Genomic DNA, 24,242 nt, shown 5'->3' with positions numbered 1-24,242 from the left:
AATGAATTTATAATTCCAGGTGTTATTTAATTACCGGAAGTGTAGCTTCGTCTTATTTGCCGCCAAAGTCCACCGAAGGCTATGTGTGGATATTGTTTATAGTTTCATGTGCGGTTTTGCAATTTCATTAGAAACAAAAGTGAAATTCGTTCTATTAAGAAGGATTCAACAATATTATTAATCTTAAATTAAATAATCTAATCAATAAGAAAGACTTTGGTTTCTTAATTTTTTTGAGAAAATCTACGATGGCTAAGGTACAGCTAGCAAATGTAGCGGTTCTTGACAACCCTTCGCCGTTTCTAAATCCTTTTCAATTCGAAGTAACCTTTGAATGCATTGAAGATTTAAAAGAAGGTATTATTTATACGATATTTTACATGTTTATATCTTTTATATCACGCCTTAGACTCGATTAATGCACATAATTACGTTCATAACCTATGTTTTTTTATAATGCTAGGTTAGTTTCTTTATTTTAATAATACTTTTTTGTAGGATAATATCAAATTCCATGTTTAACGAAATACATTAATTTCTACTTTGATTTCTGTATCAATTTCTTGGTTTAGTATTTTTATAAAATCTATACATTCTACTTTTATATTTGTGATTTGAAAATAGATTTTATATCAATAATATTATTGTAGATCTAGAATGGAAAATGATCTACGTTGGCAGTGCAGAATCAGAAGAATTCGATCAAGTCTTAGACACCATATATGTTGGACCAATTCCAGAAGGACGGCATATGTTTGTCTTTCAGGTAAATGTCATATTTAAATGTTGTATTATTGTATTTTTATTATACTATCTATTAATTAATTTTTTGTTCAGGCGGATCCTCCTGATGTAAGTAGAATTCCTGTGAATGACGCATTAGGTGTCACAGTAGTGCTCTTAACATGCTCCTATAGGGGCCATGAGTTTGTGCGTGTTGGCTATTTTATAAACAACGAGTATACAGATCCTGAACTCAGAGAAAATCCTCCACCTCAACCTCAGTTTGACAAAGTGCAAAGAAATATCTTAGGTGATAAACCACGTGTTACAAGATTTAAAATTAATTGGGATGACGGTGCAAGTTCTACAGAAAATAGTGTACCGGAAGGTATAGAGGCGCCAAACTTAGAAGAAACATCGCAAGATGCCCCAACATCTACATTAGGTTTTACAGAGAATGCACAAAATAGCATGGAAGTGATGTAAACATATTTCTGTCTACTAAATAAGATAACTGAATTATTGCTCAGACTTACTTAAATATCTGAGTACTACCTGAAAAAGAAAAAAACAAAGCTCTTCACATATTTAAATAATTTAAGAAGCAAGCAAAATACTTTTTTGAAACATCAGTTAATATCAAGAGCGTACTTATCGGATGTGAGATGATATTATGTAAAATGCAATAATATCTTGAATCATTGACATCATGCTTATATTGTTAAATTATAAACATTTCTTTGGTTGAAACTTTTGCTCTCATAGATCAATGTAATCTTTCATGCAAAATTAGATATTGATGATTTATGTGTAATTTGTTTTTGATTTATAATATTTTGTAAAAGTTGAAAAGTAGATTATATAACCTCATTTAATTTTAATGATATGATAAAAAGTTCGAGAAACGAAAAAAACAATCTTGTATATTGTATAAGATAGAAGTTATTTTCAAAAAAAAAAAAAAAGAAAAAAGAAAAAAGAAAAAAAATATTTTGTTAGGATTTATGATGTAACATCGGATATATAAGAATTAAAATAACATTCGTTTTAAAAAATTAATTACCTTCAATAATATTTTTCGATCCATCAGTTTATTTTTCAAGAATGTACTTTTGTAGTACATTATAAATATTGATCATAAGTATAAGTCTATCACAGTGCTTAAGCATTTTATTTAATTATAAGAAATAAAACGGGATTTCCAACAAAACATTGATATATATATTAAATCAATTTGCAAACAAAATGTAAACTGATAGCATTTAAAAAATTTTATGAAATTTGTATAAAGTCACATAACTTTTAGAGATAGCCAGAATGTATTGTTGGAAATACCGATTACTTCTTTTACACCATATTAACTGTAAAATCCGATGCTACGCTAGCTTGATGGGATATTAAAACTTCTATTTTACTAGTGTATATACTATGAAAAGTTGATGAAAAATACATAAAAAGTTTTCTACTTGAATATTTTTTCTTATTTACCTACATATATATACAATGCAGAAAATTCATCACACAAATAATCTTCAAATCAATCTTATCGATATATAGTATTGAATTTAACGCTAAATTTAAAAAAAAAATTAAATAGATAAATAGTCGATAAGTTTCATTTGAAAAGATACGAGCATTAGCTATAACGCATGTGCACAGTCTTTGATCTTGTATCATCAAAGCTCTAAACACTAGTTTAAAAAGTAAAAAACTAGTTTAAAAATTAAAATTTTTATAGTGAAAACTGGTAACTTAATTAAAAAAATGTCAAAAGAAAAAAATCTAACATATATCTTTATATTAAAATCATTTGAGTGCAATTGTTCTTGAAAACTGATGTTTAAAAAAAAGATATATATATATAACAATAATATTGTACTTTATATGGAGTATATATCTATATACTCTGTATTAGTTCCTTGTTTTCTCACATGGCGTGATAGTGAATCTTTTCAATGTAAACCGTGCATTATATGTTGCAATACGAAATCAATATTCAACTGACTTCTAGAGAGAGGTATGCGTTGCGCACGAATGTCAAAATCGAATAAATAGTCGTCTGCAGTAGCAGCCGAAGTGGACATCTGCAGACGTGATAACACGAGTAATCGGAGTGGATGACGATCATAAGTTTTTTTTTTCCCTTCTTACCATAAACGTGTTCGAGTTTACGTGTAGTTAGTTCGGAAGTTTTAGAATTTCCACCGATGATCATCAAATTACAGACGGGGATTTCTGAAGGAGCCGTGTGGCGGCGAACAAAGCCGCCCTTACAAATTTAAAGAAGGAATGACGCTGGAGAATCCTTTTTTTGTCGTCAAAGAGTAAGTTCCATTCAAAATTAAGTATCATTATTCGAAATTTAGAAAAAAGAAAGAACAGAAACAAAAAAGAAACAAAAAACATTACCGAAGTATGGCGCTTTTATTTGACAGCTACACACGAATAGAATGTCACGTTCTTTTGTTTAAGAATTAATCAGATTATTTAAATACTTATCTAGATTCTTATTTTTGTTAATTTTATCGATATATTAAAAAGTTATATATTATGTGCAAATGTCATGGAAACAATTGTCAGAGATTCTTGTCAACGTTTACAACAAAATGTAATGTTATCTTTTGGTAAATAGCTGTGATATTACACGGACTGTGACCACGTTTAATGATTACGTGCAATCACGTTATTTACGAACATTGCTTCCAACGATGTAAACAATCGACGATATTGCAGACGAATGTTATATTTTTTATTTAACTTAATAAGCTCAAAAAAATATATATATATTATATATGAAAGAAGTAATAACTCATGAATACATAATAATCTTTATATGTATAATCCTTTTTTAAGTGGCAAATTCAAACCAATTTAAAGAAAGAAAAATATTGTTAGAAATTCGATAAAGTAATTAATAATGAAAGATTTCATTTATACTATGATATAACCTAAAGATAATTTTTTTATAATCGATCTATACAAAATCCGCGGCTTATTCATTTCAGCGAGGTTTGCAAAGCTCTAAATAAAAATCGAGGTTTATACGGCCGCTGGACGGAATTACAAAATGTCGTTACTAGTCCTACAATAAACGGTGGAGGGGGAATTCCGATTTCGCGCGAAGAATTGGATTGGACGACAACAGAGTTGCGAAAAGCGCTACGCTCGATCGAGTGGGATCTTGATGATCTAGAGGACACTATTTATATCCTTTAATACGTATTCGACATTATTTATATTAATTATAATGATTTCAAGACAAAATTTTTTTTATTTTTATTTGATAAAAAAATAATTATAGTTTTTTAAATATTTCAATATTTATTTTTTTACGAGAAAAATATAAGAAAAATTTTATTGGTGTTACATATATATATGTAACACTAATTATATATATATATATAATTATATATATATATATATATATATATGTATATGTATATACATATATATTAAACATATATATTAGAATCTATACTTCATTTGAATCGAATTAGATGAGTTCGATATATTTTGAAATGATTTCGATTATATCCTTAATATATACAAATTTATACGTATCGTAGAGAAAAACCCAACGAAATTTAAAATCGATAATAAAGAACTAAGCGTTCAACGAAGTTTTATCGAACAAACACGAGAAGAAGTAAAGGTAAAAAAGAAATTATAAAAAAAGTTAGTTCAAAATCTATATACAAGTTTATGTTCTATCACATAAGTATAATGAGAAATGAAACTCCTTTAACGTGTTTGTTTCTTGTAGATTATGAAAGATAAGATGAATTTAAGTAGGGGCAGGGACCGTGATAGCACGGCAAGACAGGTACGTAATAAGTTAATATTTGATTGTAAAAAATCATACGTGTTTTTTTTTTTTTTTTTTTTTTTTTTTATTAAAAATTGTTGAGAACTACACTTTAATTTCATAAAGTCAATGTTCAGCTTAAATATCTACGATATAAAACTGTCTTGATTAGTTATCTTATCAATGACAAGATTATCGATATTATTTTTCTTTGGAAATGTAATTTTTTGTCACGATGAAAAATCTTTTAAATCTTATATTTACATATTTTTTTCTATTTATTTAAAGTACATATCACATAATAAGTATCTACCATTTAAATTAGAAAATTTTTTATCTATTCCATTCATAAACATAAATATTATTAACATAAAGAATTTACTATAGGTTATGTAATGCATAATTATTTAACAATAAAAAGAGAAAAGTGAAAAAATGGTAAAACTAAGTTTTATATCATTTAATTAATTTGATTATTCGAAATGCACCAATCAACGATTAGATTCATACTGTGCATATTTATATGAACTTCCTATCAAATGTAGTAAGATCATATTTATTGTGATTGGTTACATGATGTGCCTATAGTACTATTTTACTATTGTTGAAATTAATAGAGATTAATATCAATGGAAAGACGATATATATTAATTCTATGAAAATTGTTATTTATAATGAAGTTAAGTAATCATTAAGAAATGTAATGAGTTTACATATAATAAATAAATAATAATAAAAGAAAATTGAATTTAATATATTTATATATGTATTTTCTAATAACTTTAATAAAGATTGTACTATGTTGTTATAAAATAAAATAAATTTTAATGATTCAGAAAGAATAAATTTCAGTATATATCATGAGTTATGACAATGAAAAAATGGTTTACACGGTAAATGATATTTCGGAAGGATTGATTTATTATATGTTTTCGATATTAAAATAGTAGATGTACAACAATTTTTATGGTAATTAATCTTTCAGCCCCTTTTGGATAATAGTCCCGCTCGTGTTCCTGTCAATCATTCTTCAACTAAATATAGTAAGCTTGAAAATGAGACAGATAGTCCAAATAGACAATTTCTTGGCGATACTCTACAACAACAGAATGACATGATGAGGCAACAAGATGAACAATTAGAAATAATAGGAGAAAGTATTGGTACACTCAAAACAGTGTCTAAACAGATCAACTCAGAATTAGATGAACAAGCAATGTAAGCTTACAAAGTTTTTGTTTTATGATGTATTATGATTGTTATACAATTATTTTGTTCTAATTGCTGTATTACTAATACTTATAAATGGTTTATATGGATTATAGTATGCTGGATGAATTTGGTAATGAATTAGAAACAACAGGCTTTAAGTTAGATGCAACAATGAAGAAAATGGCTAAAGTTCTCCACATGAGTAACGGTAATTATAACAATTACATTCCTGCCCCTACCACAGCTACATCTACTGTATCTGATCTTACCTCTAAGCCTTCTTCTTTATCTTCTTTATCAACTACAATAACTAATTGCTTCTTATGTGCTGGAGATTAGATGTTTATTATTATTATATACCATAATTATTCAGTAGGAAAATGGAATATTTTTTCCATGAGTAATAATTATTCAAATTAGAAAATATAGCAATATTCAAAAGTAATCACTGAAGAATTATGGAATTGTTTATATTAAATAGATTAATAATGTTATGATTTTTTACAACATTCTGAAATCTCTACTGCATTTTATTATTCTTAAAACATCAAAACACCATTTTGACATTATTTTAAATGAACTGAGTACTCATCTATTTTTGCACTCTTTTTGGAAGAATTTTCTTATTTAATATTTGCATTAGCAAGCAAGCGTCTATTAATTTAAACATTTTTAATTTTACTCTTATTTTATATTATTTTAATGTATAGTATCGTATGCTCAATACCCTCTGTTTGATGTTACTAGTAATTGTATCACTATTGCTGTACTACCACAGTGGACACTACATACAAGATACAGGATATCAATATACCTGTAATACTCATATTAATATGTTTTTTAATGGATATAAAGAAAAGTACTTGATGTTTAATTTCTCAAATACAATAACTTTTCATCTATATTACGTAATTGTTATAAAAAATGAGACATAGTTAGATATTCATGTTAGAAAAGAATATCTATTTTTTGTTGTTGTTCTGTATATAATATAATTTTTATATTTTGTTTCCAATTTTTTATGTTCCTATATCTATAATTATAATAAAAAGTATATAATGACAAATAATGTTAAAAAAATATGAAAACTAAATTACACGTATTTGAAGTCCTATAATTGTAATAGTTTATTTTTGCAAGATAAATGTACCAAATGATTATTAAATACAGTCCAAGTATTTGAAGCTAATTAATAGTAAGAAGATAACAAACCAACAAGAAGATATAATCACATTGCTATAATAATTTGCTGAATTGCTCAGTGAATATACAATTTTAGGAAGTAAATTATTTAATCCTTCTTAAATACTTGGGCAAATATATAGTTCTCAATTTTAAAAAGGACCACTTTGAAAGGATACTTTTCTGTAGATATAGTTGGAAAAGATATACATTAATATATATACAAGAAAATTAAAGTAATGATTATATATATATATATAAGTGCAATAAGCACTACACAATGTGTTAAAGAAACTATAAACAGTAACAATAAACACTGTTGACATAATACTTAATAAGAAAAATATGTAGATAAATTAAAATAATATAGTTAATATTTTGTTCAAGTAAAATTAACAAGCCAAAAATTATAAAGCATATGTCAAGCAGAATTTTAAGTAGGAAGGGTAAGCACAAGAGCTTGTGTGCCTGATAAAGATTTAATACGACAAAATTATGCATAGCATTAGATAAATTTTCTATAATATTTGGATGTTGGAAATATCTCATACACTAGTACTTCCAATGTACACAATGTGATATCAGTGTGCTAAGTGATTTAAAGTTCAAGTCTATATAACGGAAATTTTGGTGGGTATCGAAATATTGAATGTGTCTCTTAGCATACCCTTATTAAATATGTACATACATAACATTTCTAAGCTGCTCAATTAAATGCATTTAGAAATAGGATTGAATATTTGTATGTATGATGGTTGAGATTGATTGTTTCTTTAGAATACATATTGTTAACGAATGTCAGAAATTTTAGCAATTAAAAAGTATTTGTTCCTTTAGGACAAATTCAAAGATACAATATATGTATAGATCATTTAAAAAAAAAATACAAATATTATAATCTTATGAGAGACTTCATATCAAAATAAAATGGTATTTCAGTATGTAATTAGCAAAAGATAATAAACTATCTATTTCTCATATATATGACCAATTGTGAAAAAATAATAAAATTTAGAAATATACTTGCATATTATTTAATATATATTACTGTAAAAATACCATAAATATTCCTGATCCATAAATACATGTTCAAATATAATGTTGAACTTGTATTTAATCAACTGGTTTTATTAAATTTTGTGGTTGAAAGACTTCATTGATTTAGAGAACGTTAATATTTTATTTAGGTAATGAAATTCATTACTTCTTATAGAAAATATTTAGAAAGGGTTAAAGTGAAATCTCTCAACCATATGTATAATGGAATTATTTATCTTGAACTAAAAGAAATATATACTGAAAACAAAATCTAAAATAGTAATGCATGTGAAAAATGTTAATGTACAATGTATTTGAAGAAGGGCCAAATATAAAATTAAATTTTGCTTGTACTCGTATTCGAGATTTTTATTGCCACTGCTTTTAAAAAATCATGTCTAGACATATTTATATAAGTGACGTATATGATATTACTTTCGTTTGTTTTAGATCGGAGACAATGGGTAGCTATTGGAGTGTTGACTGCTATATTGGTATTATTAATAATTTTGTTCATAATAACATGAATTTCTTAGTTTTATATTACCTGTACAAATGATTGATTCTTCTTCATAGAATTCAATATAATTTAATATAAAAAATATTTTTTTCTTTTTGTTGCATATATTTCTAATAAGAATATTTTATGATGATATATAAAATAAAAGCATACTTACATTAGAATATGCAACACTTTTTCAAAGTTTCCTTTCCTAAAAATTTAATAATGATCGATGATCTTTTTTTTCTTTATCTTTGAAATGCAACAAATGGATATAATCGATAATTAAATTTAATTGCAAAATTTTCTTTATTTAGGTTTCTATCTTCATCGTTACGTCAACTTATATTATATATTAATCGGCAATTGTATAAAATGTTCTATTATATTCTATTTTCTATATAAAAAAAATACACAATATGCATAAATACGTTGTATAATGTTACGATATGTATATTCGATTTGAAAATTAAATAATATTATTCAATATGTATTTTTTAAAATAATATATAAAGATGTGGTGTCAAATTTGTCAAAAGGATAATCGATAGCTGATTTAACTCAACTTAAATTTTTTTGTAACATCTTAGTATTTACTTTTCCTAATTGAAATAAATTTTATGGGTAATTCCAAATATAAGAATACATTATATATAAAATTTTTACGAATTACGTTTATGTATATAATCAAAAGTTATATAAAATTAAAGATTTGAAGATCCTATATAGTTGGTCATATTGTATAAACTATAAAAAAATCTTTGGTGTAATCTTTATTATTGCAATTATTTGCTTCTTACGATAGCAAATATGTAAAAAATAAAAAAGCTTTTTCTTAAAAAATGCGCATATTAAATAAAATGTTATACGATTTAATAGCTTGGAGCTATTATAAATGTGCAATATATTAAAGTATTACTATTATTTTAATAGTAATACTTTTTAAAGTATTACTATTAAATTTTTAATAGTTATACTTTAAAAAGTATTACTATTAAAATCTATTATTTTATTCATTATACTACATGTATGAATTTATTAAGGCACCTTTTTGATATGAAAGCTGGAAAGTTGTTCTTTCAGAGAACATCTAAATACGATAAATCTATCGTATATAATCTTTAGAATAAACTTCAGGAAATGTCTGTATATTCAAATAGTGCCCTTTTCAAGTATTATAATTATGGCTCTAAACGTACACGTTTAAAACAGTCTGCAGGCAAAGCTTTTCTTATGTCATCAATATTTTCAACTTCTATTCTTAATCTATTGACCTCGTCTTCATAATTTTTAACCCATTGCGTTTGCATATTCTTTGCATCTGTTAATGTTTTAATTCTCTGATCTAAATTGGCAGCTTTAATTTCTTTTTCTGCTGCAGTTAAACGCTCTTCTAAATGATTCAAATGTGTATCATCTGTATAATAGAAATTCGATTAATCACAATAGTTCCTATATCATAAAAAAATATTTACAAATTATAACTTATATACTGACCTAGTTCAGGAAGATCTTCAAGTTCTTTTATGATTTCAGCTATATCTGATAATGCTTTATCGACATACGTTGCAGTTAAACCTACATTGATTTTTGCTTGTCCAACTTTATGATTTGCCTATAAAATAATTATATTATAAATTATATATTATCCATCTATTCTTATACATTTATACTTTATCACTATTTTATTAATTCTTTTATCGTTACCTCTGTAGTAACATTCGTATCTTTTCCAACTTGGATTTCATAATCTTTCATTAAAGAATCTGTAGTATCAACTCTGAGATGTAATATCTCTGCTTCGTTACCTAAACGCAATGCCTCTAATTTAGTCCTATTTGCCTGCATTCTAATATCATTTGCATTTTTACTAGCTTTCTCTGCATATGTCTGGCAATAAAATAAACAGATTAAACAAATTCCATTTTTAATATGTTTTATAAATTATAACATTGAAATTATAAATTTACCTGTGCATGTTGCGCTTTTTCATTTGCACTTTTTGCATTATTCTCAGACCCATTTAATATCTTCTCAAGTTGGAAAATATCTTCTATCGCAGTTTGAATCATTACCTCAATTTTTTTAGTGCTTTTCAGTGCATCTTGAGCTTTGATACGTTCGCGTTGCACTTCATCGTCAAATTCTAAATAAAATAGTATAGTTTCATCATATTAACATTATTACATTAATATTGACAATAATTAACGTCTTACCTCCTAATTTTTTTAAAGTTTCTTGCGCTTCTTTCAACGTTTGATCACCACGTTTGACAGCACTGTTTGCTTTTTCATTCGCACCGTCTAATTCTGCAAGCAATTCTGCAGTAGCTGCTTGTTGATCTTGTGCTTTATCCAACAATTGTTCACTCTTCCGTACTTTTTCAGTCATTTCATTAATGAATTTCTCATTTTGTTCTAATATTAATTGTGCTTGTTCTTTTAATCGTAATCCCTAAAAGAAATAAAAATAAAACAAAATAAAAATCTTATTTTATAATGAATAAATAAAATAAAATTCTTACTTCATTGCTGATAGCATCTACTTGAGTTTGAAATAGGTCAACGTTTACGGAAGGAAGAGAAAGATCTAATATAGATAAATCTAATGCTTCCTGAGATACTGCAAATGACTTTGCACTTGCAATTGCTGTAAGATTCTTCACTTCATTCATACGATCCTCTAATGTTTCCAATTTGTTTTCTAATTCTCTTAAAATATCCCTAATAGAAAAACAATTTTCATATAATTTTCATCATTTCACGTTTATATGTACGATTATAAAAAAATATTTTGAAAAACGATACATACGTCATGTTTGAATTTTTAGCTATCGCCTTTTTAGCAAGATTATAAGCTTCTAAGGACGTAATTCGAGCTTGTTCAGCCAGCATATGAATTTTCTTAGCTTCATTGGTATTACTGTAAAAAATTAATATCACTAATATTATTAATGTATCCATACGTACAGATGTTACATATGATGAATAAAATGTTGTACATACAAATCAGCTAAAATACGCGCTTCGTGTGCTATAGCTGTCATCTGTTGATTTTGTTGACCAACTTGATCAGCACGTAATTTGGCTTCTATTAATGCCATTGCTCCATCTGTAGCTAAATAATCTTCCGCTTCCTATTATTATTAATATATATACATTTCACACATATTCATTTGTAATGTATTATATAATTGAAGTATATATATTTCATTAACTCACAGTCAATTGATCATGTATTTTATCTAACACTGTCTCTGCTGTATTAACATTTGCTAATCCTTCCGTAGTAGTCTTATATGCTTCAGCTGCTGTAATGTTTACTGTTTGTGAAATAAAACCTATTTCAGTCAATTGGCTATTCAATTCATCAAGTTGCTCAACGAGTGTTTTATTTCCACCTAAAATATCAATATTAATGTCAAATTTAGTATAAAACAAGAAAACAATGTATAAATAAATTTATAAACTTATATTTACTTCCAGACTCTTGCTTGGCAATATCCAGCAAATTCTTAACTTTGTTTTGAACATTTTTTAATTCCTTCTCAAAGTCTGAATCTTTTATGACAGTTGGACTACTATTGATCTTTTTAAGTGTATTCTCTAATTCTGATAAACGTTGCCTATGTTTATCGACTGCAGATTGAACTAGATTATAACAATCAGGACAATCGATGCAACCATTTTGTCTATTATATTTATTTTCTTTACAGCGATCGCAACGTCTTCCTTCTACGTTTGTAAGGCACTGTAATAAAAAGAAAATATGATGAATTAAAATAAAAAGATAACAATAAAGAACATTTATATTCATATAAACATACAAGACATTGTCCACTGGCATCGCATTGAAGATCTTGAGATCCAATTCTATCACAATCACAAGGTTTACAACCTTCTCTACTAAAACCAAACTGATATGGTAAACAAGTATCACAACGTTGACCAGTTATTCCTGGTCTACATTGACACTGACCAGTAACAGCATTACAAGTTCGATTATAAGATCCCTCAGAATCGCAATTACAAGGTGTACATCCCTAAAATATTTATGTACATATATGTATATGAACATAATCTATACTATTTCATAGCTTTGTTTGCATGTATTATCTTATTTAATTATGCATTCACCTCGCCACTTAATATATGATAATATCCATCCTCACATTTATCACAGTTACGGCCTATTACATGGGGTTTACAGAGACAATGACCTACAAGCTGATCGCAAGGAGCGACTCTTCCATCTTCGAGTTCAACTGTACCTGGTGGATAACACTGACACAATTTGCATCCATCTTCTCTACTATCAGATAAAGCATCTCCATAATAACCTAATGAATGATTTATTAATGCTCATGAGACATGCCACTATTTCCAAAAATATTATAAAAATTGTGTTAAATTGTTCTCTTAATATACCCGAAAGACATTCTTCACAATGAAAGCCAGCAGTGTTATTGACACATTTCAGACATTCTCCGGTTTCATGATTACAATTTCGTACTGCATTTAAATCAATGTTATTATTACAATCACAAGGTCGACAAGCTATACCCTTTTCAGGATTACCAAAGTAACCATCTGAACAAGTTTCACATCTTGGTCCTGAAAAGAATCAAAAATAATTTTAAATTATAAAATTACAAAATTATTTTTACTTTAACAAATTGGATATAAAAAATAATTATGTGACATAAAAATATTTTTTTACCTGTTCTTCCTATTGGGCATTCAGAACAAATCGGATCAGGATTATTACCAAGAAGAATACAAGGACCGTTATCAGGACACGGGCATGGCTTACAATCGTTGGAAGTGCCTTTTAAAGGATACCCATAATATCCACGACTACACAATTCACAATTACTTCCAGCAGTATTATGTTGACAAATACATTGACCTGTGATATATTAAACCAAAAGATATATGAATAATTTGAGAGATAAACATTGAGTTCAATCCATGTACACAATATCTTCTACTCACCTGTTTCTGCTTCGCAAATATCTGCATGTCCATTACAATTACACGGAACGCAAAGAGCAAAAGGACCACCATTTGGTGGATCATGATGAAAGCCAGGTGCGCAAGATTCACAAAATTGACCAACATAGCCGTGAGGACAATTACAATGTTCCACCCAATCAGCAGATTCACCGGCAGCACCGCGAAGTGCAGTTTCCAACTTAACATCATCCAGAAAACCTCTACCTAATTACACGAGAAACATAATCGATAAAATTAATTTTTTCAAAAAGATTTTTTATTACTGAAGAAACTTCACCTTGATGCGTATAAGTTCCACGAATCTTTATAGCGGTTAAGTTAGAGAGTATAGACATAAAAGCTCTGGCAGATAATCTTGGTTGCCAGCCATATTCGCTATGCTCGTGTAATCTGAATTTATATTCTTGCGGCTAAACAAATATTGATTACATTGAATTCAAACGTATAAGATAAATACGAATTTATTATTATTTTATCAGTTTTCTTTACCGTGACAGTTGGCATACGATTTTTTTGACCAAATATCGGTTGCGTTATTTGTTCACTGTTTCCACCTTCCAATATTACATCGTGTGCAGTTGGGGCAGGACCTGCCTCTCCAATCCTTAAAGTAAACGATAGATCTTGATTGTATGACGCTCTTTGATCTCCCAAAAATCTGTCTGTAAATGATAACAAGATAATTGTTCAATAACCCTCCTTCTATTATAGGATACTATTTCGAAATAAATACATTACCAGGTGCAATGAAGTAAACATTGTCACGATCTAACGCTGTAGCATATATCGTTTGCGTTAGAGGATCATAATGTACAGGTATTGGGTTACCAGCTACGGTAGCTGACCAGCGTTCATTTCCTCTGACAAACATACTCTCGATAACGACTTTCGAGTAACCAGCTGCAGGCATACATATCGATGAATGACCATAACAAAAACATGGAGTACAACCGAATTCATTTTCCAGAGCTAGATTGAAGAAACCTGGTCGACATCTGTTTAACAACGTACAATCATAAATGATTCAAACAAATTAAATATATTTAAAAATATCATCATGGCAAGAAAAAAAATGAAAATAATTTTTTCTCAAGCAGTAATACTAACTCTCGACAACGTTTTCCCTCGACATTTTCTTTACATAAGCAAACTCCAGTAGTCGGATCACAGTTTGGTGTATTTGCTTGCGAACCTGGTAAACTACATTCGCAAGATGTACAACCAAGAGATCCAAAATTGTAGAAATTCGCAGAACAACGATCGCACTTGTCGCCTGTTACTCCTGTCTTACATTGACATCTGCCTTCGCTGTTACATTGTAAACTTCTCGAACCTACGCCATTACATTTTTATTTTATATTTGACTTACTATTATATAATCATTATGTGTACAATATTATTTTTATTTTTAATTTAAATTTAAATTTATATTTTTCAACAGTTGTTCTGATTTTTACCAATCTCGTTGCAGTTACAAGCTACGCAATAATCATCTTCCGGACGTTGATAAAAATTCTCCCGACATCTTTCACAGTTAGCTCCATCTCGGTTAGCTCTACAGTCTAAACAATGACCGCCATGACCAGTCGCTTTATACAATTCTTTGTCGAAATAACATCTCTCGGAATATCCATTACAGTTACAAGCTGAAAATAAACAACATATAGGATGACAAACCACATTAATTAGTTTCTTTTTTGTAATTTTATTAAAAACCTTACTATACGCCGGATACCACGAAAACATTCCATTCCAACGTGATGCTATGCACATCACTAAATTGTTCATTAACACGAACGATATAATTATCACTTTCATCATTAATATAATTTTATTTAGAAATAAATTATAAATTAGTTTAATTTCAATTAATTTGCCTTTCGAGTTCATTCATTTTCATTGATTAAATTTTAATGATAAAAAAAAATTATATGAAACAAACAACAAATATCTTTCTATAGATATCGCGACGTATCGTATACTGAGCCTTAAGAACACGAAGAAGAAACTACATTATATGTCCTTGCACAGTGCACAATACCCCCACTTGAATGCACGTAACAGACGTAAAAGGTAAAGTCAGTTGGTTAATGTCAAGCCGATCGTGAAGTTACGTTCTTTCTCTCGAGAATTGAACGAAAAGAAATATACGTCTTCTTTCCTTTTGAAAATCTAGAAATTCACTTGAAACTCATGCTTGTTTATTTATATGATAATAAATCATAAGGGAAAAAACAAAAATATTGAAAAAATAATATCAAAGCTTACGTTTGCATTCATGAGCATCAGTCGTCGTGGCACGACCCCATGGAGCATCATTATAAAAAGGTAAACATTCGTTACAATCTGGACCAGCAGTGTTATGTTCGCATCTATAAAAACAAATAACAATTACAAAAAGTTCGTTTGAAACAGATCAAAATGAAAACTTAATATTATAATTGACTTTACCTACAAACTCTTCGCGTTTTACCATCAACGCTTGTACTGTTCACACATTGCCCAGCATGACCATTACAAGCGCAACGTGCTCCAACTGCAACATCAGCGATCGCGTAATAATAAGATTTTAAAACCTGATCATCGCCAAACACTTCATCACCGAACGTGTTTAATCGATCCAAAGTGATTCTTAGATCAGTTGCTTGTACCCATTCCTATAAAAACGAGATAAAAAAAAACAATGAACATTTTTTAAATTGATTTTTTCTTTTTCTTTTTATTTTTATGTACATATTTATGCATTGTAAATTTGATTTATTCTACCTGTAATGCTGGATTCATTTCAAAATAGTACGCTGAGGGACGTCCTTCTAAAGTAGAAAAAGCTACTGTCCCTTTTGATAATGGAGAAATATCCGAATATTCGGAAGTACAAAGTACTCTTGTATCGTCACCGCGTACGGTTTCTTTCGATTCTGGAAGTTCGTACGTGTCCCTGCAGGTAGCCGAATAAAATTGATAAGGCTCCCAAGGTGACTGCTCATTTTTCCTTTTATATATACCCCAACTTTCTGGACGAGGTGATTCGAAGAGTACTCTGACATATGTGATATCGAATGTCTTATTACCTAAATTGATAAAAATTATTTAATATTTATTATAATTTAAGATTCGTTATTTTTATTCCTGAATATTATACATATATTAAAAAATAGACATATCTTAAATATATAAAAAATAGTTAAAAATTATAGGAATGATTTCATATATATATATATTTTTTTTTTCCTATGTATTACACGTGATTCGAAGATCTAAGAATCGCGTAAAATATATAACCCCACAAACTATACAGCATCGTTATCCTACAGACCCCACCTACGCAAGACTGACGATGTTTCCTTATATGTTCAACTCTTTCATATCCTCTCAAGCTTGAATTTTTAAAAAAGGTTTTTACGAACGTTTTATTTACAACGAAATTATTTATTATATTACGAATTTCTTTTGAAATAAAGTATATCTATATAATATTCTACATATAATTATACCTAAATGAAGAGTCAAATTGACTTGATTAGGATATTCAATGCCCTCGAACATGGTCTCTGATTGCCACCAAGTCGCATTGTCGTTATTATCATGATCGGTAAGAAAAGAAGCTGGATGATCGCCATATCGGCAAATTTCACAAGATTTCCTTTGTACTCCAGTTTGCTTGCAAAATTCTGTTGGACGTTCCTCTCCGCATGTATTCGTTGCCTCCATAAATACGTTGAAAGCAGCATTTTCAAAGGGTGGAATACATCTCTAAAAAAAAAAAAAAAAAAAAAAAAAGAATAAACGAAATGACCAACAGGAAAATTTAAGAACTTTTAACAATTTTAAAAGACATAAAAGTGTACGAAATGATTTCTCTCATAGTTTTATTAGACATTAATTAAAAAGAAAAAACAAAAAACCCGACAAGAAAGTTCGAAAGAATTTCTTTCATATTTTTTGAAGAAATTTAAAAAAAAAGATGGTTTACATAAAAATGCGAGAATGTAAGAAAAACCAATGTAAGAAATATAAAAATTATTTTTTTCACAGTAAGAATTAAAAATTAATTAGGAGGGTGAGAATGGATGGCATGAAAGCTCGACAATTTTCCAACCATTGCACGAAAAATAAAACAATTCCTTTCAATATTTTCATAGAAATTGAAATTAATTAGGAAAACAAATGTAATAATTGATTCCAAGAACGTTTTAGATTAAAGTATTTCTTTATAGCAGTAAATCGTTCCATGATTTTCATTCACGTTTTTGTTTTTATCTAACATAATCAATGAGACATTCGCATGTTTGATCTTTCGTTACAATGAGAAAGAAGAAGAAAATTTAAAATCACTAAATCTTTTCTTTTTTTAAATAAATATACACTCGTAATATTTCTATATATATATACATATATAAAAAAAAAAAAAAGAAAAAGGGAATATACCGGATAGTCTCGTATCTATCACACATTATCATTCTTCTATGCTATCTCAGAAAGTTCGTGTAACTTTCGGACCTTTTACGATAACCCGTCGTTCCAATTCCCTTTAGGAAAAAGCGTTACGTATATCAGAATAATCACGAAGAACCGACTATTTTTCATCTAAGCGCGCTAATTTTATATATTTCATTGGTTACACTTATACGAAGATCAAGATCGCAAGAGTCATCGACACCACGAACAGATTCTTCGACACATTCTTTCAGATAAATATTTCCTAATCGGAATACTAAATACATCGAAACGATTAAAACACATTTCCCGATTACGACATTTATATATATATATATATATATATATATATATATATATATATTATATATGTATGTATATATATATTATATATATATATATATTATATATGTATGTATATATATATATATTATATATGTATGTATATATATATTATATATATATATTATATATGTATGTATATATATATATATATATATATATATAAAAGAAGAAAAGAAAAGTTATTATGAAAATAAACATCGAAAGATATCCATTAAAAATCATTATAATAAATAAAAAGAAAATTGATTCTTCTCTTTCTCTTCTCTTTCGTGAAAACATATGTAAAAATACGATCTTGTAACCATACATGAAACACATGGCGTTTACCATGTGTTCAACCTCTGACCCGACACAACAGAAATTCGAAGAAATAAAGATAGCTCTAGACTTTATGTTCACAGAATTTGTCTTTATTCTACGAATAATTCTAACAAACTTAGTCTATATTTATTGCAATATCTTTTCATTTAGTTTATTGATATTAATAAATTGTTAAAACATTATCACAGATAATTCAATGAAAGAAGGTATAAAAAAAGTAAAAAAAAAAAAACAAAAAAAAAAGTTGATCGTCAATTAACTAACCTGTGGTTTTCCCTGAGCATCATAACACTTGTCTTCGTCACGATTCGTCGGTGGCCATCGATTATAAAGTTCATCCGAGGGATCAGGATCAGCCAGTACCACGAAAAACGTGGTGATAACGAGTAGGAAAAATTTCAAAAAAATTCCACACATTTTGATTCCAATCTCAATTTTTAAATCTTCCAGTCTCTTTCAATTCGCTGATGTCAATCACTGGACAACACGGATGCACCAAAATACAAATCTCGTTGTTTTACACACCATTAAAACTTGTAACCCTTATTTCGATTCACTTTAGCCAAACTTTTCTTTTATTTTCGAAGATTTGAGTAGTCGAATAATAGCGTGAACGGGTCCATCAGGATTGATGATTTTTTTCGAACGTTCAATGATAAAAATTTTCTTTTCTATTAAAAAAAAAAAAGAGAGAAAACAAAAATGAATGATATACGTTGTTAATTTCTGTTTTCAAAAAAGCGCGTGGTAATACGTTATTTTTTAAAAGTTTCTTTCTACGTAATAATATATACTGTTGATCGATTGAATTTATTTTCGATATATTATTTTTAATAAATCACGCGTATTATTCGTAGGATTGTTCGATCGTATGATATCTACGATAAAATGAATATTAAATTTGCTTTATCTTAACTTACATGCGAGAAAGTCTCAAAAGGAAAGCATGCAAACATAAAACAACTCGAGATAACGAATGCTTTTCAAGTAAATCTCAAGAACATTTCAAGCCTTTGCTACTAGACTAATGTCAACAAGATACCGTCTAGTTGCATCAAGTATAAGTTACTATTTAGTTCTGAGAACAAAACTTTATGCGTCCTCGTACAGTAAGAAACGATAAATCTAAGAAGATAAAGCGTTTGAAAATTTCTATAAGTGTCCCTTTGTTCCATCGTTACTTGAATATAAAGAAACAATCGGTACGTATAAAAAAGAAAAGAACAAAAAATAGAACACAGACATGTTGTTCCCGTTTTTATCTTTTGACTATTTTTAAAATGCTTCAATAGTCATCACCTACGAAAAAATTCAGCTTGGTGCAAATTAGGTTACAAGAGTGGTTGATCGGATCTATCTTCTAAGAAACAGGTCATTATATCTAAAGAAATAATAATAAAAAAAAAAAGAAAAAGAAAGAAGAAAAAGAAAAAAAAAAAAGAAAATATAAAATCTATGTGATTACAATCATATGGTGTACGTGAGGGTATTTACTACGCATCTTGAGACTGCAAGGAGTACAGTGATCCTGAAAGTGCAGTGGAGGGAGATAAAGAAAAAGATAGAAAGCAGGGAAAGAGAGAGAGAGAGAGAGAGAGAAAACGGATAGACTAACAGGCACCGTATGTATAAGAGAGAGAGAGAGAGAGAGAAAGAGAGAGAGAGAGAGAGAGAGAGAGAGAGAGAGAGAGAAAGAATGAATAGACTTACAGATACCGTGTGTGAGAGAAAGAGAGAGAGAGAGAGAGAGAAAAGTCATGCGAAGAGAGACAGAGATAACGACAGAGAGGTTTTTTCAAAAAATCACCAGTCACTCGGATAAACAATTCGTAACTCGAAGTAAGTAAGAAGAAACGATTCATCTTTTCTAACCTCTTCGTGCAAACGAAATCTCAAAAATGTAGAAGTTGAACGATGTCCCTTTCTTCCCGGTACAAGGCTGCGAACCGAACTGAGACGTAGAAGAAACAAGGAGTATAGCCGCCGCGTCCAATGCTGGAGCCGCACTGTCGAACATCACTGCTCTCTCTTTCTCTCTTTCTTTCATTCTCCCTCGTTTTTCTTCGTGTAGTAGTAGCGCACGCGCTCTTCCATGTAGTAGTAGAAAACGTGCTTTTTCTATATATTCTATCAAATTGCATTTTATATAAAATAGAAAAACACTTTCGATATATTTAAAAAAAAAAAAATTTTTTTCTTTTTTATACCACTCATGACAATTACATATACGATATTTTTATAAAAAAATATTGTATTTGTCAATTACGAAGACTAGGGGTAACACAAAAAGTTGAAAAATCGTCACGTAAATAATTGTCTCAGTTACATATTCAATATTCGTTTTGCTTGAGAAATAAAAGTTAATCTATTTAAAAATTGCCCAATACTCAATGCAAATGAGAAACAGTTATAGAGTAAATATGATTTAATATCGACGTATGCATACGATTAAAACATCATAAAACATCATTAGTTCTGGGAATATATATCCTCGACATTCATTTGTGTATATGTTTCCTGAATATGCTTACACATGGTTATAATAATTGTTATCTGACGCGAACGGAAATACGAAAAAGATTAAACAGTCAGGGAACGATGACTTCTTCTCGATGACGAATTGTCATCATTTCAAATGAGTTTCAATTTTCTCTCTCTCTCTCTCTCTCTCTCTCTCTCTCTCTCTCTCAAAACTAAGTATTTATAAGAATGGTAATTCGAATAATATTAAATTATGTTCGTATATTAATTTTATTATGTACATATCGGTAGGTTAGATTTTATACAAATTTTACCATTTTTATTACAAATATTTATCACGAATGTTGGAAGTCGGATGCTTCAGCAGATATATTTTTACCCGGAAATGCTAAATGATACCATGATTCCAATATATACACACTCATATATAATACCTTTTATACCATATATATAAATATGGATCATGTACGAACAAATTACAGTATAGATATATTTAGATCTTTTAATATCACTTCATCAATTTCTTAATTTCACAAAGTTATGAAATTATCAAAATTGTAAAAAATCAAATAATGTTAAATTAATTATAAACACATAATTTATTTGCATTTGTTACATTTTATAAACAATTCATACATAATCATGAAACAAAATAATTTTGTTGTCAAAATAACTGATGAAGACCTCATAGATTTAAATAATAATTGAAAAGAAAAATAATGTTCCGAATCACTATTTTCGTTTGGAAACCTAACCTAATGAAGCTTTAAAAGAATTTATGTCAGATCTTAATTTTCATCTCACTTAAAAGAACTTTAATTTCATTTTGATGATAATAATTGAATAATACTATTTCCACCAAAATAAATTACATTGTTTTAAATTTTATAGCACATCAATTATCAGATAGACATTAACGTTCTAAATTTGTTTACACATTAAATGAAAGACCACGAATCAATGTGCTACAATATGTTCACTATTAATTATGAACAATTTTGATTGGTTAAATCTGGTACGTGTTTCATTGGTTTAGGTTGGCCTACCACGAGCGAGATAGATCTGTGATTTTTTTTTGTCATTGACAACATAATTGTACAGTATTATGTCGAATGAAAATATATTTATTACTCAAAAATATTGAGTAAATTGTAAATTTGCGAAGAAAAATATATATAAAACATAATGACGCAATAACTTCAAAAATATACGAACAAGAAATAAAAAATATAAATGTCAATATATACTTTATTTAAAATTTATGGCATATTGCATTAGAAAAAAATTTAATCTCAAATTTATGATTAATATAATCTAAAAACGAAAGAGTTGTATCGAATAAAAAATTCAAAATATTTTAAAACGAATCCATTCATATATATACATATATATGTATGTGTCTATCTATATACGAAAATATATTTTTAAAAGAAATTTCATCTTACCATAACCTAACTTCACCGAATAAACGGTTAAACAACTCAAATCCAAGAAACGGAAACGGAGTCAAATATATATCCTTTCTATGCCATTTCGCAAATTATTACCAATCGTATTTCTCTTCATCAAATGTCGTCTTCGTTAAATGCGTTCTCATTGGTCATAGTATACCATTTCGTTTCCCTCTTACTTTTGTACACTTAAAACAAATGTATCATTGACAATACTCATTGATTGTAAATAATTCTTATTTTTATAAATAAATTTAGCAGTAGTCAACAAATAAAGTGTAAAATAATATGGTATTAAGAAAAATGACGAAGCATATCGGAAAAATAAATGGTCGCTGAATTGACTTGGACGTACGGCGGCAGGCAGCGCTGTAGACCTGCGCAAAGGGATTCTCAAATCTGACCGTCACCTGTATTGAAAAGGTAAGCAATTCTGTAGTCATTAAATCGAAATATCTTAATGTGATTTTCATCCACGATCGTCGCGAAAAGGTAAGGGATTATCGTATGAAGGACGCGTCATCGTTCGGATCGATTGTCACGCGTAATCACGTTCACGAGATCAACAAATATGTTCCCAAGTTGTCAAGCGTCTCCGATGTGTTCCCCACTCGCGGGGGAGGTCGAGGATCTGCTCTACTACGTTGCTTCATCGTATCGTCGGCTGCATTTCATAAGTATTTTCATCGCTGTGAAATATTACGAGCATCGTCTTTCGCGTTCGCCGACACATTCGATTCGATCGGCGGGAAAAATCAGGCCGGTTTATGTCAAGTGCCGAGTGAAAACTTTCACTCGCGTATGCAAGAACGACGGATCGTTCGGTGACGGCGTGTGCGGGGTGCGGGTAACGTATTGTATGTATGTATGTATGTACTTATGTACAACAACTGCCATCCTAACATTAACGTCCCCGATTTTTCTTTGATGTCTACTAAGTGTCCTAACGTTGACAGTGCATCAGACTACGACGCTATGATTTAATGTAGGATCATCTCTAATCGTTAATCTATTGTCGAATATCGTCAATCATTGTCGATCCTATATTCGATATAAATAACGAATGTCCCTCGTCGCGATTCCCGCGGTTTTCATGCCGCTGCCGCCACCGCGCGGCTTCTATTTGGCAAGTGGACTTGTTTGTTGTGCGTGCCGTATCATCTGTCATGGCGTGTCCACTCTTCTTACGGCGGGTTACTAGCCGCTACTACTGTCGTCGATTCTCTTTTTTTTAACTAGCCATGCGACAACGTATTCGTGGTAGAAGATTGATAAGGACAACAATGACGATATAACTACGATGATAGAACTTGTGACTTTCTCACTCAAGAAAAAGAGAGAGAGAGAGAGAGAAAGAGGACAAGCCAAAGATATATCCTTTATTGCTCGAGCATTGATCTTATTTTTCTATCTTTCGTCCTGACACATACCGTCGTGCATGTCCGCTCGAGGCAGGGTTGGTCGGTCGGTCGGTCGGTCCGTACGAAGGAAAGGGAAAGAAATGAGTATGGCGGCCACCGTGCCGAGCCACGCGCCATGTCGAGTTACTCCCGGTGCACGTTTCGAGAGAGATCCCATTGGTCCCTTTTACTCACCTCTCTCGTGTTCCCATTTTCCTCGACACATCGTAATAACCGCGGTCTTTTTCGTCTTTGTGATCTTTATTTAAGAAATTCATCTGGTCTGTTGCATATTATTTCTTTTTCGAGAGAGAAAGAAAGAGAAAAAAT

The 24,242-nt window shown here is 29.3% G+C and overlaps 4 protein-coding genes and 1 long non-coding RNA gene across 10 annotated transcripts in view; 4 read left to right on the top strand and 1 right to left on the bottom strand.

Annotated features, from left to right (window-relative positions):
- Positions 1–72: 72 nt before the first annotated feature.
- Positions 73–2,157, top strand: asf1 (histone chaperone asf1). Its single transcript, XM_035879667.2, has 3 exons — positions 73–357; positions 651–766; positions 838–2,157. The coding sequence occupies exons 1-3, from the start codon at positions 249–251 to the stop codon at positions 1,207–1,209; spliced, it is 597 nt and encodes a 198-aa protein (XP_035735560.1). The 5' UTR covers positions 73–248; the 3' UTR covers positions 1,210–2,157.
- Positions 2,158–2,451: 294 nt separating this feature from the next.
- Positions 2,452–9,000, top strand: LOC118447575 (syntaxin-6-like). 3 transcript variants are annotated; one of them, XM_035879665.2, is made up of 8 exons: positions 2,457–3,047; positions 3,729–3,928; positions 4,281–4,375; positions 4,487–4,546; positions 5,514–5,746; positions 5,854–5,948; positions 8,411–8,454; positions 8,780–9,000. In XM_035879665.2, the coding sequence occupies exons 1-8, from the start codon at positions 3,013–3,015 to the stop codon at positions 8,819–8,821; spliced, it is 804 nt and encodes a 267-aa protein (XP_035735558.1). In that variant the 5' UTR covers positions 2,457–3,012; the 3' UTR covers positions 8,822–9,000. The 3 variants fall into 3 exon arrangements, with proteins under 3 accessions (XP_035735556.1, XP_035735557.1, XP_035735558.1); XM_035879663.2 differs by lacking the exons at positions 8,411–8,454; positions 8,780–9,000 and adding an exon at positions 6,488–6,690 and having other exon boundaries at positions 2,452–3,047; XM_035879664.2 differs by lacking the exons at positions 8,411–8,454; positions 8,780–9,000 and having other exon boundaries at positions 2,454–3,047; positions 5,854–6,421.
- A 309-nt stretch (positions 9,001–9,309) lies between these two features.
- On the bottom strand, positions 9,310–20,620 carry LanB2 (laminin subunit gamma-1). Of its 2 annotated transcripts, none has more exons than XM_035879661.2 (26): positions 20,453–20,620; positions 18,845–19,251; positions 16,972–17,230; positions 16,244–16,548; positions 15,929–16,134; positions 15,746–15,849; positions 14,935–15,123; positions 14,585–14,810; positions 14,216–14,472; positions 13,967–14,139; positions 13,755–13,887; positions 13,457–13,681; positions 13,182–13,370; positions 12,890–13,075; positions 12,599–12,801; positions 12,289–12,504; positions 11,942–12,212; positions 11,684–11,862; positions 11,468–11,598; positions 11,274–11,384; positions 10,987–11,185; positions 10,679–10,916; positions 10,433–10,608; positions 10,170–10,352; positions 9,960–10,077; positions 9,310–9,879 (listed from the first exon to the last, which is right to left on the bottom strand). In XM_035879661.2, the coding sequence occupies exons 2-26, from the start codon at positions 18,995–18,997 to the stop codon at positions 9,644–9,646; spliced, it is 4,866 nt and encodes a 1,621-aa protein (XP_035735554.1). In that variant the 5' UTR covers positions 18,998–19,251; positions 20,453–20,620; the 3' UTR covers positions 9,310–9,643. The 2 variants fall into 2 exon arrangements, with proteins under 2 accessions (XP_035735554.1, XP_035735555.1); XM_035879662.2 differs by lacking the exon at positions 20,453–20,620 and adding an exon at positions 19,501–19,653.
- LOC118447577 (uncharacterized) lies at positions 19,619–21,567 on the top strand. Its single transcript, XR_014983777.1, has 3 exons — positions 19,619–19,782; positions 19,873–20,419; positions 20,519–21,567. It is a non-coding gene; the product is annotated as an uncharacterized LOC118447577 (long non-coding RNA).
- A 1,237-nt stretch (positions 21,568–22,804) lies between these two features.
- LOC118447713 (SIN3-HDAC complex-associated factor) overlaps positions 22,805–24,242 on the top strand; it is a 7,109-nt gene continuing 5,671 nt past the window's right edge. The window contains exon 1 of one of the 3 annotated variants that reach the window (XM_035880000.2): positions 22,805–22,935. The gene's annotated coding sequence lies outside the window, so the exon portion shown is untranslated. The other 2 variants (XM_035879997.2, XM_035879998.2) reach the window with 2 other exon arrangements.

Source organism: Vespa mandarinia, chromosome 1, assembly GCF_050613455.1.
Source record: "Vespa mandarinia isolate Hongniang chromosome 1, ASM5061345v1, whole genome shotgun sequence".
Lineage (NCBI taxonomy): Eukaryota > Metazoa > Arthropoda > Insecta > Hymenoptera > Vespidae > Vespa > Vespa mandarinia.
Note: the sequence above shows the minus strand (reverse complement) of the source record. Positions and strands in the feature narration are given on the sequence as shown.

Excerpts from the sequence above, each read along its gene's own strand:
- LOC118447575 (XM_035879663.2), top strand. The coding sequence starts at position 3,013 with ATGACGCTGGAGAATCCTTTTTTTGTCGTCAAAGA. Across the intron at positions 4,376-4,486 it reads AAACACGAGAAGAAGTAAAG|ATTATGAAAGATAAGATGAA; the intron begins GTAAAAAAGAAA and ends TGTTTCTTGTAG. Across the intron at positions 5,949-6,487 it reads AGTTCTCCACATGAGTAACG|TAATTGTATCACTATTGCTG; the intron begins GTAATTATAACA and ends TGATGTTACTAG.
- LanB2 (XM_035879661.2), bottom strand. The coding sequence starts at position 18,997 with ATGTGTGGAATTTTTTTGAAATTTTTCCTACTCGTTATCACCACGTTT. Across the intron at positions 12,802-12,889 it reads TTGTGAAGAATGTCTTTCGG|GTTATTATGGAGATGCTTTA; the intron begins GTATATTAAGAG and ends ATCATTCATTAG. Across the intron at positions 11,385-11,467 it reads GCGCGTATTTTAGCTGATTT|TAATACCAATGAAGCTAAGA; the intron begins GTATGTACAACA and ends AATTTTTTACAG.
- asf1 (XM_035879667.2), top strand. The coding sequence starts at position 249 with ATGGCTAAGGTACAGCTAGCAAATGTAGCGGTTCTTGACAACCCTTCG. Across the intron at positions 358-650 it reads CATTGAAGATTTAAAAGAAG|ATCTAGAATGGAAAATGATC; the intron begins GTATTATTTATA and ends ATATTATTGTAG. Across the intron at positions 767-837 it reads GGCATATGTTTGTCTTTCAG|GCGGATCCTCCTGATGTAAG; the intron begins GTAAATGTCATA and ends TTTTTTGTTCAG.